Source organism: Marmota flaviventris, chromosome 3 (genome assembly GCF_047511675.1).
Source record: "Marmota flaviventris isolate mMarFla1 chromosome 3, mMarFla1.hap1, whole genome shotgun sequence".
NCBI lineage: Eukaryota > Metazoa > Chordata > Mammalia > Rodentia > Sciuridae > Marmota > Marmota flaviventris.
In genome coordinates, this window is record NC_092500.1 from 119,135,298 (window position 1) to 119,150,713 (window position 15,416).

The 15,416-nt window shown below is 34.2% G+C and overlaps 1 protein-coding gene across 5 annotated transcripts in view; it reads left to right on the top strand.

The window, feature by feature from the left end:
• Positions 1 to 15,416, top strand: part of Erc1 (ELKS/RAB6-interacting/CAST family member 1) — a 546,275-nt gene that overhangs the window by 196,556 nt on the left and 334,303 nt on the right. For all 5 annotated transcript variants that reach the window (XM_071610305.1, XM_027951274.3, XM_027951275.3 and 2 more), the window contains 3 exons: positions 5,893 to 6,030; positions 7,487 to 7,627; positions 8,312 to 8,452. In XM_071610305.1, the coding sequence (XP_071466406.1) occupies positions 5,893 to 6,030; positions 7,487 to 7,627; positions 8,312 to 8,452 (420 nt within the window). The remainder of the gene's footprint in view (positions 1 to 5,892; positions 6,031 to 7,486; positions 7,628 to 8,311; positions 8,453 to 15,416) is intronic.

The window sequence follows — 15,416 nt, forward strand, 5'->3', positions numbered from 1 at the left end:
GGTGTTCTACTATTAAGCTACACCTCCATCCCTTTTTATTTCTTATTTTGAGACAAGGTCTTACTAAATTGGTGAGGCTGACCTTGAACTTGGGATCCTCCTTCCTCAGCCTCTTGAGATGCTTGGATTACAGGCGTGCCTGGCAGGGAATTTAGATTCTAAGAAGGAAAACTTTTACTATTAATTACTGTGAATTCCTCTTTGTCTATCTTTGATACTGAAAGATAGTAAATGAAGAAAGTAAAGGTCAGATCCTTTCTGGATTACTGGCTTTGTGTAAATAAGAGCTTTGATGCTACCTAAAAATGATTGTGGAGATATCATCACTAAAGTTCCTTTCTTTAAGTGATACTTAAGTGAGCCAGGTGATTGCAAGTGTTTTGGGATTCCTTTTTTCCTTAGAACTGTATCCTAGAGGAAACCTTTTCCACTTCTACTCAGTGATTAGGGCCTTAAAGGCAGAGTAATCAGTTCCACTTGACTAGAAATAAATCACTGTCATTTGAACATGATAGCTCCTGACAACTGGGCAATGCTGATAAAAACCAAAACAAAAGATGCCAATAAGCCATGTCAATGCTGAATTGGTATGTAGATTTGATGAATTCAGCATGTAACATTGCATTCACCATTAGTCTTCTTCTGTCTTCAGTTTTTCTTTCTCTTTGTAAAATAAAATGGCTTAGGAAGAAGAAAGCCTTTGTGCAATACATATTAACTATTTTATTTCTATTTCTTTCCAACTCAATAGATATTATTATAAAAGAGGTAATTTTAAAGAACATGTCTTTATCTTAAGTAGCTAATATAAAAGTATTTCTTTTTGAATTCATCATTGTTAGATCTGCTCTCTAGAATAAATGCCAATTCTTTTGATCTGTACAGAATTTTACTTATGAAGAAATTGAATACATGCTAAATTATTTCTTTTTATATCCAGCAGATTATTCATAAAGTAGAAAAAAGTCTATGGGGTTTGAAATATACCATTTTCTACAGTAAACAGTCTATTAATTTTCAATATTAAAAATAAATAACAGAAGGAAAGCTTTCTAGGTAGTTTCCCCTTTCCTGCAGTGGTGCTCTAATGCTCTAAGATTCCCAGTGGATGCCTGAATGTGAAACCCTATATATACTATGCTTTGTCATATACACATATACCTATGATAAAATTTAATTTATAAATTAGAAATAGTAAGGCAGTAAGATAACAACATTAATAATAAAACAGAATTATAATAGGACCTTGTAATAAAAGTTATGTGAATGTGATCTCTCAAAATATCTTATTGTATTCATCTTCTTGTGATGTGAAATGTTACAGCACCTGTGTGATAAGATAAAATGAGGTAAATAACATAGGCATTGTGATGTAGCATTAGGCTACTACACATGATGCCCAAGCAATATATTTTATAACTGAGTTGGCTACTAAGTGACTAATGGGTGGGTAGTGTATGTACAGTGGATGTGATAGACAAATAAATGATTCATGACCCATCCCTGGCAGACAGCACAACATGAGATGTTATCACAGTACTTAGAATGGCATTTAGCTGGAAAATTATGAGTTGTTTGATTCTGGAAATTTTTTACTTAATATTTTTAAACTCTGATTAATCCCAAGTTGAAAAAAAAAAAGAAAGCAAACGCATGGACAGGGGATATTATATTTCTTTTTCAGGTGTTCCTTAGTCTACATGTCTATCAATAAGCATACTTTCTTGTATCAGTTGCTTCCTTTCCTCTTAGAAAGTTGGGGAAAACAGATTATTTTAATAACATTATGGTAATATTCTTGCATCAAGTATCTTTAGATCTCCCCACCAGCTTTACTGTATTGCACTTGAATACATGTTCCTCCTGGGAAACAATACTTTTACATGTGCAATGGTTTATTACCCCTACCCTTCATTCTTTGCTTCAGGAGGAGGTGAATTTCTACTATTATTGTAGTAATGATATGCTGTGCTTTAAAATAAGCATTATGGTATGGAATGGTTTATGTGAAAATGCTTTGAGAAATTCTTTCTTTTTTTTTCACCATAAAACATACTTATTGCATAATGATTAAGAGTAGGATTCTGCAGTTAGATTGTCTAGTTGTTGTCTCATAGTCCTTTTGGCATACTTAAATAGGTAAGATATGTACATAGACACTCTTTTTAAGTGTTGGTTGCTCTTGTTATCATCACTAGCTTCTCTTTTCCACCACCATTATTGTTGTTGTTGTTTTATAACTGTAATACAGGGATTCTGTGGTTTCTGCTTCTACAGAATGGAGCTTTTTTTATTTTTTATTTTTTAAGTACAGTTGAATATTTTTCCCTGTTAAACATGATTCCAAACAATCACTTTTATTTTTATATTCAAGAATGTGCAAAATGGATCTGGTTTTTCTCTAGGCTGTTATATTCAAAGCTTTTTAATAACAGTATTTCAGATCCTGTGGATAATCAAACTTGATATAGAATAGGGTCTCTGCAGTATGTTTTATATAACTAGTATGATAAATACTGAAATGAAATGATATGGTGCTATTTGGGCAAACAGTTTTATAATGTTAACATTAGGTTAGTAGAAAAGAAGAGAATAGTGAGAATAATAATGTGTCAGTGATCAAATGCAAGCTGGTCAGTGACACATAACCCAGAGGTCCTTGATCAAAAAAGCAGAACTTGAATCAACTAAAGTGAGCATATATAACAGGAGCTTTCAGTGGGGCTCAATTGTTAGCCATCTTGCTGCTGAATAAATGAAAAAATAAGTATTTTTATAGACACCCCTCACACAGCATCTTTTGTATTTGTTCAGTGCTTACGTGGTAGTTTGCACATCTGTATCTATTTCAGGTCCTTCTCACTGGTGGCAATGTGCCCAAAGGAAACAGTCTTAGTGTCCACTCTTCTTTTTTCATTTTGTGAGATCCTTCACAATGGAATGTTTATTCCTTTAGCAGTAAATCGGAGTCCAAAAATAGCCTTCCTTTTCCTCCCCTCCAATTCAGCAGCCAAATCTGTCTAGACAGCTGGATAACTGAAAAAGAAAATAGCTTAGGGATAACTTGCTAGTGGATCTTTTACCTGACCTGATACCTTTTGCACCTAAATATATCAGTAGAAATTTTTACCAGCAAAGAATAATGGGTTATTTTAATAGTTTAGCTACATATGAATTATAAAAGTAGAACTTTTAATGTTTTAATTTCTTAATTTCTTTCTAGAGGCTGATGATGGAGTGGATAGAAGGGTATTATTTTTTTATATGCATGTGTGTAAGGGGTATTCGTATATTAGGTGGGCTCATAAAAGAAGACTCTGTTTTCTTGTCTGTAAAACTAAGCTTATTCTTGAAATTTCATTTTAAATAATGGTTCTTGTCCTGCCTTTCTTCACAAGAAAGTACTAATCAACAGCTTGACCATGTATTTTCTTTGTGTAAGGCCTGTAATAGCACCTATAATGACCTGCACATGCACAGCTTTTAAAATATGTAAATACCAGGGCATTGTAGTCTGAATGTATATGGAATACTAAATTTCGAGTGGTAAAATTCTCTGTAGGGGTTGTAATTTTACCTAAGTTTTGATCCACATGAAATTCTGTTTATTAAATTAAAAGAAGACTAATGCTTTTTATTTGTGAGAACTCTCCTTTCACAGTATGCTGTGGACTCTTTTTGGCACTGAAAAGACTAGAGCTCATTTCAGGTGTTTCAGTGGTTCACCTGTATAATTCCTTCTTTGTTGAAGAATGAAAATTCAAGCCTTAGAGTATTCCTTTTAAACTCTTAGAATTTACTAAATCTCTTTCCTTAGCTTGTTTGCCCTGCTTCTGAAATTCTTATTGACTCCAGAGAGTGGCTCCTTTTTTTTTTTTTCTTTCCAGTGGAATGAAGCAGGTTCTTTTTTTTTTTTTTTTTAAATAGTTTCTTTGTTGTAGGTGGACACAATACCTGTATATTTTTTTTTATTTATGTAGTGCTGAGGATTGAACCCAGGGCTTCACACATGCAAGACGAGTGCTCTACTGCTGAGCCCCAGCCCCAGCCCTGAAACAGGTTCTTAAAGAGCTTTTATTAAATTGATTAATGTAAGAAAGTATCTGAATATTGGATCCAGGATTCTTTTGTAGTTTCTTTCTTGGCATGAGTTTATGTGTATGTTTATGTGCCTGAATACAGTTTATGAAAGTCCAGACTTACATTATATTTATTTACTGATTAATGAACAGTTTTTTTACTTAAGTCCTGATATGGGGCAGATACGAAGGTACAAAACAAGGTTGTAGGGGCAGAAACATGTCTACTCACAGAGACATGTATAAAATAATTACATATGGTCAGGACTTCAGGCTATAGTACATGGAAGGATAGGGGTGTGTGTTGTGTGTATATGTTGTACACATATGTATATATGTAATGGAGCACAAACAATGATCATGGCATTCTCATGGTAAAAGCAAGAAAGTCTTCCCAAAGGAGGTAACAGTTATGTTGCATTCTGAAAGCCATGTGAAGTACTAGTTCTAGTACTAGCTCTGATAGTATTCTCCTGCTTAATTTTTCTACTACATACTTCATTCATTCATTCATTCATTCATTCTCATCATTTCTTTCTTCATTTGTTTTTTGTACTAGAATGTAAGCTCTGTGAAGGCAGGGATTTGGGTGTGTTTTGATTATTTCTGTATCTTCAATGCCTGGAAGTATGTATGGCAGATAGCAGGAACTGAAACATGTGTTGAGTAAATGAATTAACTTTGTGAGTTTTAGAGTAATGGAATTATTTGTAATTTTTCTTTAGTTATTCGGAATATTTCTGTAGGCCTGGGACTGCAGCTCAGTGGTAGAGTGAGTACTCTCCCTAGAATTTCTTTGTTTTTTCCTTAATATTTTTCTTTCTGTGTACTCGAATCTCCCTAGTGATAGCATGCTATTTCCACAGTTTTTTTTTTTTTCAAATACATCCCTTATTTTCCATATGTCTTATTCTCTTAGTTCCCATATCTCTTTGCTGAACTGATCCATTTTGCTATTCTTTTCCATGGCTGTATTTAAGTTCCTTTAAATTTCCCCTCCACAGCCGTCAGAATTATCTAAATAAAATAGCCAGGCCATTTCTGTGCTTAGTAATCTCTAATGATTTCTAGCTTTCTACCATAAAGTCTCCTTAGAAGGCATATAAATTCATCTGTTGCTTAGCTTCAGCTACCTAACGGGGAACTCTCTTGCCATGTCACCATATAATAAAAATGGGTCTCCTTATTTTTCTTGGTGTTACTCGTGTCTGACATACAATAAAGAACTCAATAAGATTTTTTAGTAAGTGAATGCATGTATGTATGAACGAATGCATGACTACAATAAGAAATTTTACTGTAGATGTTGTTTTGATAAAGGATGATGTCAAATCTAACAACACTAGCATTTAAGAACAGTTTTTCCTTTATGTAGCTGATTTGTCTTTCTTACTGTCTAGCTGTTCTATATTCTGTTCCTGATTATTTGTGAAGTAATCCTTCTTGACACTTGTAGTGTCATTTTAGAAGTTAATCCCACTCTTGTGGCTTTCCTGTGCAATACCTGTCTGCCCTTCCATCTCTTGTGTTGCATCTTTTCTCTCAGCTACCTTCTTGATTTTTTTAGGGATTTGTATATATATGTATATATCTCTGTCTGTCTGTCCATATCTATGTGTATGCTTTTTCTTTGTTCTGGCTGTAAATTTTAGTCTTAAGGTTTTGCACGTTATTCTGAAAGTTTTAGGATTAAAGGATTTCCACAGAACACACATAGACAACCCTGATCTGTTTCTAACTTTCAATGATTTTTATAGTATTTATTTCCATTTTTCTTAATGTCTTTTTTTCTCTTTAATGTGAATGCATACAGATTGAAAATCTTCAAGAGCAACTTAGAGATAAGGAAAAGCAGATGAGCAGCTTGAAAGAACGAGTCAAATCCTTGCAGGCTGACACCACCAACACCGACACTGCCCTTACGACTTTGGAGGAGGCCCTTGCAGAGAAAGTGAGTCTTGCAGATAAAGTGAAGGGTCTGGACACTTCACGGTCATGTTTCTCTTGATTTCTCATTAACTGAAAACTGGATATAGAATACAGAAGAGATCCTTTTTAGCAAAAGGAAAAAGAACTCTACTGTACTGTTGCCAGTATACTTAGTGTAAAGGGGAAAGCAAATCCATTTAGTTCTTGTCAATTTGAGCACCTGCTCCCAGGCAAGATGGATTCCATGCTAGAGGGCACTGGCTGATTTTTCTAAAGAATGAGCCTTATGATCCCCATTTGCTGCTTTTTGAAGAAAAAGAAAATTTCTTTTTATTAATATGGTCAACTAGAATGTGGGAATGTGAGACATTACCAGACATTAACTATATCAGGAGGCAATACATAGTCTTCCTCCTTTACTGTTCACTTTGGTGCCTAATATTTTCATAGATTTTATTCATTAATATAATGTTCTTATTAATTTTCTAGTCTGGATCTTCCTATTTTATACTGCTTTATGAGTAAACCTTATTTTTCGTAAATGGTTGACTAAAGAACTAGCCTATTCTGGCCAGTGTTAATGTATTTTTGGGGCAGTGGGTGGTATTGAGGATTGAACCTTAGGGGTGCCTTACCACTGAGCTACATTCCCAGTCCATTTTCATTTTTTGAGACAGGGTCTCACTAAGTTGCATAAGGTCTCATTAAGGCTGGCTTCAAACTTGGAGTCCTCCCAGCTCAGTCTCCTAAGTTGCTGGGATTTTAAGTTGCTTCTGGCTGGCCAATGTTAATGTCTTAGAAGGTGGTTTGGATAATCTCTATGCAACATTTTAATTGGATTATTTTAAAGAAGCAGGGTCACTGTTCCTTAAGTCTCCTGGACTCAGAAGGCTTCAGGATAACATGCTAGGATCAAGCCTTCCTCCCTTAATATACTTAGAAATATCACTTGGAAATATACTTAACATTGCTCAACTTTGTAACTTCCTGAGCATCTGTTGACAGACATAATTTTAAACTAATTTTTCTTTTCTTTACCCTCCTGTATACTTTAGGCTCAGCATATCATAGTCTCTTCCCTTCCCTTTTCTTGATGTGTGAGTTGTGATTTCCATTGACTTGTAGTCAATGTGTGAATTATAAATAAGAAATATTAGTTATTGTCCTATGGGTGAGTATGGAAATTTTTAGTTATTTGGGAATTGAATTTAAATGGGAATATTTCAAGAGACTATATTGGTGATCTGAATATTTGAAATTATAGGAAAAGAAAACTTGGAAGTCAAAAAAAGCAAAGCCGGAGCTTTGTTATGACAATATAGGAAGGAGGGATAAATTTTAAAAAAGTGAATTTTTAAAAAATTTACCAATCTTTTGAACAGAGGATAGAAGTGTCACTTTATCAGCTAAAAGCAGAATTATAGTCATATTAAGCACAGAAAGGAATTTCCTCATGTGTTGATGTGTTTTGTCTTCAGGAGCGAACAATTGAACGCTTAAAGGAACAGCGGGACAGAGATGAGCGAGAGAAGCAAGAGGAAATTGATAACTACAAAAAAGATCTTAAAGACTTGAAAGAAAAAGTCAGCCTGTTGCAAGGCGACCTCTCAGAGAAAGAGGTTAGTTAAAATCACTAAAATGGAATTATTTGGTTTGCTTAGTTATTGCATTGTTGTATGTATGTGTTGTTATGTTTTATATATGAAAAGTATTTGATGGAAGATTTTAATACTCTTACAGCAGGCTTTTTGTGAATGACTCAAAGGATATTTCAGGAGTTTTGCAAAGACATAATAAAATTGGTTTATTTATTCCCTAAGTTTTGCTATCTCTTTCATCATGTTTTGTGTTAGTTTCTTACTTGTTAATGGTATTTTTATATATTCTAAAATAACTAAAACCGTTACATGTGATAAAACAATAATGCAAGAGCTTTAGGGTCTCTCTGAATTTTCTTTCCAATACCTTTAGGAAAATTTGTGGAAGTGAGTTCCTAATAGAATATTTCCTTTAGAAGGAAAAAAATGTTTTATCTTTAAGTTTATGAAGCTATTAAAGTTGACTCCTTATATTCACAAAGCTTGATCTACTTTTGTTTTGTGGGAAAGAGTATGTATAGTTAGAACTCAAAGTCACTGTTCTTAGAAATCCATCTTATTTTAATTAATACTTGAAAGCTAAAGCTAATATTGTTTTATAGTTCATGAATGTTCTTGAAATGGAAAGAAACTGCAAGCCACCATGATAGTAAATTTCAAATTTTCAATCTGCATATTTATTCTAGGTTTTCTTGCTTCTTTTAGGCTTCACTCTTGGATCTGAAAGAGCATGCTTCTTCCCTGGCTTCCTCAGGCCTGAAAAAGGACTCAAGACTCAAGACACTAGAGATTGCTCTGGAGCAGAAGAAGGAGGAATGTTTGAAAATGGAATCGCAGCTGAAAAAGGTTAACAAAAAGTTTCCCATTTTCTTACTTTGTTTTAATTAAAAGCACAGTAGGTAAGTCTAGGGTGTTTATATGGATTAATTTACAAGTGGAATAATAAACCCCCAAAGTTTGAAATGGTAATTTGTGTCTTGTTTGATTTTTTTTTTTTTAGTGTTCTTAGCCTACTTTATTTTATTCATTATTACCCCAATCACTTAGAAAATTTATAGTTTAGAGGAAGATTAAAATATATACCTCCCTTATTGGTGACATTTGAGACTATGATGTAAAAATCTCAATTCTGTGATATTTTCCTCCATTAGAATTAAACTTCCTGAAAGGAGATAATGTAACAGTGGTACTTAAACACAATGAAAATGTTAGGAATGGTGTAGATATTTATCATTTATTTCTTTGCTTTATACTTCTGTAATATTTAAGTAGCAATTCATAGTTTTCAGAGCCCTTTCAATATTTAAATCTCTTACCTATCTAACTTTATGAGAATTGAAACTTAGACTTCTGAATAATTACATTAACTGAATTCAATTCATTGACTGATGAATGAAGGGTGGAGCTTAGTCTTGAGACTTCTACTTTTGCTCTTTTTCCATAGATTAACATATTATCTTCATTTAGGAAATCATGTTCTGAGGCTAAGGAAAGGAAGAAAATCCAGTAGCTTAAAGTTACTTTCGAATTGTGTGGGGAAAGTCCTTTATTTGAGATTAAGGATTCCAATTATAACCAATTTAGATTTGACAGTTGTATTTTTTTACAAGTCCGTAGAATATTTAATAAACTATACATGTACATAAATGTGCAAGTATCTAAGGCTGTAATAAACAAAAATCATAAAACCATTTATGGCTTACATTCTCCATTTTGCTATATAATGGCAACAGTTGTATTTTGACATTAGAAGGTTGGAGGTAATTTTCCATTTGAAGTTGTTAAATGTATTTAGGGTTGTAAAACAGAAGGCACTTCCAGGAGTAATGTTATTAACATTCTAAACTTGCTTATTTGTGATAGTATTACATTTTCTTTCTATTTGTTATATTTGAGACCCATAGTTCATCATTTATGGTCTCTTTTATGTTAGGCTTTTTATCTATATTTGTGAGAAAATATATAATTGGGTAGAGGAGATTGGTGGCTTTCTCTTTTTCTGATTTAGTACTTCTGTCCATGTCTGTTTTTCTTCTCAAATATTCCTATGTTTTATTTTAAGCAATTATTTCTTTTCATTTTAAAAAATTGTGCTGTATATGTATAATAATAATTGAAATGCATTCTGCTGTCATTTATTTTTTAAAAAATCAATTAAAAAATTTTAAAAAAAAGAAATTGGGTACTATGTCACATATTATTTCCAAATTCTAGAATATTAATTTTACCAGTGTTCAGCATGACAGGCATGGACATGGGATGGAACATTGTCCCATTTTACAGAATATCTTAGGATAGCCATTTATTTACATGTGAATTATTTGCATATTTGACTGATATTTTATGTGGAGGGTAGAAGACAAATGATATTAGATAACGATCATTCATCACAGTCCTTGTTTTCTGCAGCAGGAAGCCTGGAATGTGTTGTAGATCCCATTGTCAGCAGGATTCCAGTTTCAGATTCTCATAAAAGAAAGGTTTTTTTTATATGTTTTGTAAGATAGAAGAGAATAATGTGTTGTGATTGTCTGAATTACTCATACACATCATGTCCAGTAATGTCTTGGAAAGAACTCCCTTTTTTGCTGAGGAAACTGAAATCATCATCAGAGTTGTGGTGTGATCTCTGTTTTCTGGTTTCCTGTATACTAGCAGCAGCTTTTTTGACCTTCATCCTTATAATAAGTTTTATTTTATCTATAAAAATATGCTTTTCTTAAAATGCCTTGAATAATTTATTTTCCTGGAAAATCTAACTAATAAAATTATGCAAATTATCTTCTAGAAATAATTCTGAAATAATTATGTTTAGTCATTTGATTTCTTCTTTTCCTATAAAAAGTTATTAAAAGAAACCTTATTTAGTTATTTCAATAAAAAAATTCATTACTGATATTTCCCTATTACATTATTTACACAGTACAGTACTCTAATCCCAGAAAGCAGTTGTTAATTATACTTTTCCAAGCTTTGGTCTTTGTGGTCTCTGGTTCTTCTACTGCCCCTCCCTCCTGCCCCCTGCTATCTTTGTGATATTATAGCCAAACCCCTCCCTCCCCAACCCGTGCTAGGGGTTCAACCCAAAGCTTCAAGTGCTCACACCTCTACCCCATTCTCTAGTTTTAACTGAGTATTTATGTGATTCTATTTTTCTCCTTTCTTAGCATATAAATTATACTTATTAAAAATTTCTTAAAATTGTTGTCCTGGTGTTTGCAACATAATTTTAGCTAGTGTAAAGTACTCTGTCATTGCTATCCTACTTCATGTGCAGTACAGGTATCTTAAATAGAATATTCGTAATTTCTTCTTCTTTTCCCTTATTATATTGTTACCATTCATTTCATGTATCTGTAGGCTCTAATCACCCAAGACATTTTTACTATTACTTTATTACTTTAAATAGTTATCTTTTAGATCATTTAAGAAAAAAGATGCAATTTTCGTTTCATTTACTTGTCCAGTTTTTTCCCTTCTTTGTGTATACTGTGTCTGAGTTTCTGACCTCTTTCATTTTCCTTTCTCTGAAGAACAACTTTTAATTTCTTGCAGCACATGGCTTCTGACAATGAATTCCTCAATTTTTGTTTTTCTCCTTTTCTTTGGAAGAGTAATTACAGTGTATCTAGATTTCTAGAATGGTGTCTCTCCCTTCCAACACTTTTAAATACTTTACTCTTTTCTTCCTGATGTGGTTTCTTTGTGGTATAACATATGGTCTATTTTGGAGAAGGATCCATGTGCTGCTGGGGAAAAAAAAATGTATTCACTCGTTGATGGAATATTCCATATATATATGTTAAGTATAAATTATTGATTATTTTATTGGGTTCTATAGTTTCTTTGTTTAGTTTTTGTTTGGAAGATCTATCCAGTGGTGAGAGAGGTGTGTTAAAGTCACCCAGTGTTGTGTTGTGGTCTATTTGATTTTTGAAGTTAAGAACACTTTGTTTGATATACATAGACATCCCATTGTTTGGGGCATAGATATTTATGATTGTTATGTCTTGTTGATGTATGGTTCCTTTGAGTAGTATGAAAAGTCCTTCTTTATCCTTTTCACTAACTTTGAAGTCATCTTTATCTGATATATAAGGATAGAAACCCTGCTTATTTGTATGGTTCATGTGAGAGATACATTTTTTCCCATCCTTTCACCTTTCACGGGCTCGTGGATGTCTTTTTCTGTGAGATGAATCTCTTGAAGGCAGCATTTGTTGGGTCTTTTTATAAAATCCAGTCTGCCAGTCTGTGTCTTTTAATTGATGAGTTTAGGCCATTCACATTCAGGGTTATTATTTGAATATGTTTTGTATTCCTGGTCATTTTGGTTTATTTTTGGTTTTTAATTTGACATTGTTTATCCTTTGATTGGCCTTTCCATTAGTATAGTTCCTCCCTTTGCAGATTTTCATTGTTTTTTCATTTTTTCTTCATGGAATATTTTGCCAAGAATGTTCTGTAGTGCAGCTTTCTTGTTGTAAATTCTTTTAACTTTTGTTTATCATGGAAGGTTTTTATTTTGTCATCAGCCCTGAAGCTTAATTTTGTTGGATATAAGATTCTTGGTTGGCATCCATTTTCTTTCAGATTTTGGTATGTTATTCTAGGATTTCCTGGCCTTGAGGGTTTGGGTTGAAAAATCTGCTGAGATCCAAATTTGTCTCACCTATATGTAATCTGATTCTTCTGTCTTGCGGCTTTAAAATTCTACCCTTATTCGGTATGCTAGTCATTTTCATTATAATGTGCTTTGGTGTAGATCTGTTGTAATTTTGTACATTTGGTGACCTCTTGTATTTGATTTTCCAATTCTTTACATTTGGGAAATTTTCTGATATTATTTCATTGAAGAGATTGTACATTTTTTTCTCTATCCCAATAAATCTAAGATTTGGTCTTTTGATATTTTCCCATAATTCTTGGATGTTCTGTTCATGATTTCTTACTATCTTCATTGTGTGGTCAACTTGATTTTCAAGATTGAACATTTTGTCTTCATTGTCTGAGGTTCTGTCTTTCAAATGATCTAATCTGTTGGTGATGTTTTCTATCAAGTTTTTTATTTGGTTTATGATTTCTGGTTTTTTTCCCCCCTTCAAATCTCTATCTGTCTATTTCTTTCTTTCTTTTTTTAGTTGTAGATGGACACAATACCTTTATTTTGTTTATTTTTATGTGGTCCTGGGGATCGAACCCAGTGCCTCATGTATGCTAGGCAAGTGCTCTACAACTGAGCAACAACCCTGACCCCCTGTATCTCTTTCTTGAAGTAATCTTTTGCTGTCTTTCTCTTTTATCTCTTTGTTGGTGTGATCAATTGTTGCCTGTAATTGCTCTGTTATCTCTTTGTTGGAGTGATCAATTTTTGCCTGTATTTGCTCTCTCAGGTCATTCTTTAATTTGCAGATCATTTTAATTATGTACAATCTGAACTCCTCTGTCATTTCATCTTTCATCTACATCAATGGATTCTATTATTATAGTATCTTGGTTTATTTGTGGCATTTTCCTCCCTTGGTTTGTCATGTTGTCTATGTGTCTTTCTTTCTTGCAGTGTGAGTCTGAGGTATTGTAGTTTCTACCCTATAATCTTATAGTGTCCCTGCAGGTTATGAATACCTCACCTTTTAGGGGGAGATCAATGTTTAATGCAACTAATATGCAGCCATAAATCAATTAGATTCTATTTAGACATTTACAGTTTTGCTGCTGTAAACAGAAGTGTACAGTTATTTTCTACTATATAGCCAGTAGGTTTGCATGAGGGTTTATAGTTTCTAGTGGTGGACAGAGAGAGAAGGGGGTGGGTAGGATGTGATGTTTATGAGATAGGATGTGAGAATATAGAGGTATTATAGATTATAGGACAAGTGGGGAATTTAAGTTGGCTGTCAGCAGGAGAAAAAAAAAAAAATAAGAGGCAACCCCATGCAAGGCTCCCTGTTGCCTCTGCAACAGGATGGTGACTGTTAGCACACCTAGTAGGACACCTCTGGTGCAACCTGGCCCACAGAGACCTTGGTGACCGTCTGCCATGTCCTGGTTGTTGTCCCTAGATGGAAGTGGCCACGTCCCTAGTTGGTGGTGGCAGTAGCATCAAGCCTGTAGGTACCTTGCTGTTGGACTTCCAGGCCTGATTTGGTACCCCAAGATGGAATCTGTGCCAACTAAAGGTGGCAGAGGTCGCAGTGGAGGTAACCCAAGGTGGCAGTAGAGGTGTCCCAAGACGGAGTCAACCCCTTTCAGAGATGGGGCTGGAAGGATGGGCTGTGGGATGGGATTGGGCAGCCTTCGTTATTGGCACACTGTGGCATACAGTACTGCTGGCTGCCTCCTGGCCCTGTTTATTGTCCTGTTATGGAGATTACCATGTGGGAAGGGCTATGGAGGTGGCTGCAATGTTCCAAGATAGAGGTGGTTTGAGTGCAGCCCCACGTTGGTGGGATAGGGAACCTCAGCAGCTGCAGGGTGTTCCCTTCTGGACTCCTGGAGAGGAGGGGCATGCATGGGTTCCAGGCCAGGCTTTGGGCGCTGATGTGGTTTCTAATGATGAATCTGATGAATTTTTTTTTTTTTTATCAGATTTGTTTGTCTCTCTGAGGACTTTCAGACTTTTCTCTTTGTTTTCGTCTTCTGCAGTTTGAATATGAGATGCCTTAATATTGATTTTTGTTTTGTTTTGGTGTTTATCCTGCTTGATAATGGGAGCTTCCTGGTTTGATAAGTATCAATAGTTTTAAAAAATTCTCAGCTACTATTATTTAGATTATTCTATTCTTTTCTCTTTTTTTCCTTTGGGTATTATAAGTGTGTATATTTCATCTCTTGAATTTACTTCCCAGGGGCTGGGGTTTTAGCTCAGCGGTAGAGCACTTGCCTCCTACTTGTGAGGTACTGGGTTCTATTCTCAGCACTACATAAAAAAATAAATAAAACAAATAAAGATATTTTGTCCATCTTTTAAAAAATATCTTTATTTAAAAAAGAAAGAAAGAAATTACTTCCTAGACAGTTCTTGGATGTTCTATGCTGTTTCTTTCTCTCTGAATTTCAGATTGGAATGCTTCTGTTGACCTATCTTTAAGCTCACTAATAGTCCCCCCTCCTCTGCCCAACTTACTAATCAACCTATCAGAAGCATTCTTTATTTCTCTTACATGTTTTTGATTTGTGGTATTTCTTTTGGATTCTTAGAGTTTCCATCTCTCTGCTTAATTATTCATCTATTCTTGGATGTTTTCTGATTTTCCCATTAGAGCCCTTATTGTATTAATTATACTTATTTCAAATTCTCTGATAATTCCAACATTTCTGTCAAATATGAGAGTCTGGTTTTGTGTCTCTTCAGACTATGATTTTTTTCTTGTCCTTTAGCATGCCTTGTAATTTTTTGTTGAAAGCTGAAGATTTTTTTGGATAGTAGAAATAGTCTGGTAGTATAATACTTGTCTATTATCCTGGCTAGAAATTGGGCTATATTTAGTTTGCTGTAGATGCCAGAAGCTTCAGATTCCTCTAATGTCCTTGTCTCTCCTTTTGGCTGTGGGCTTTGCTTTTCAAAGTGAGTCTGCATCTTTCATTTCTTTTCAAATGTAATCCACTTTTACCATACTGGAGCCTTTTGGGGTGGTAGTAAGGGATAGGAGAGGGGGAGATTCACAATCCTATGTCTCAGTATTATTACATGGGCCTATCTTCCTGGCTGTGATCTTCACAAGCCTTTCTCAGTTTTGGTTTTCTACCTTTAGGTTTGAATGGAAGGCTAGAGGGGGTTAGAATAGGTGAGATGTCATCCTTCCAGGTG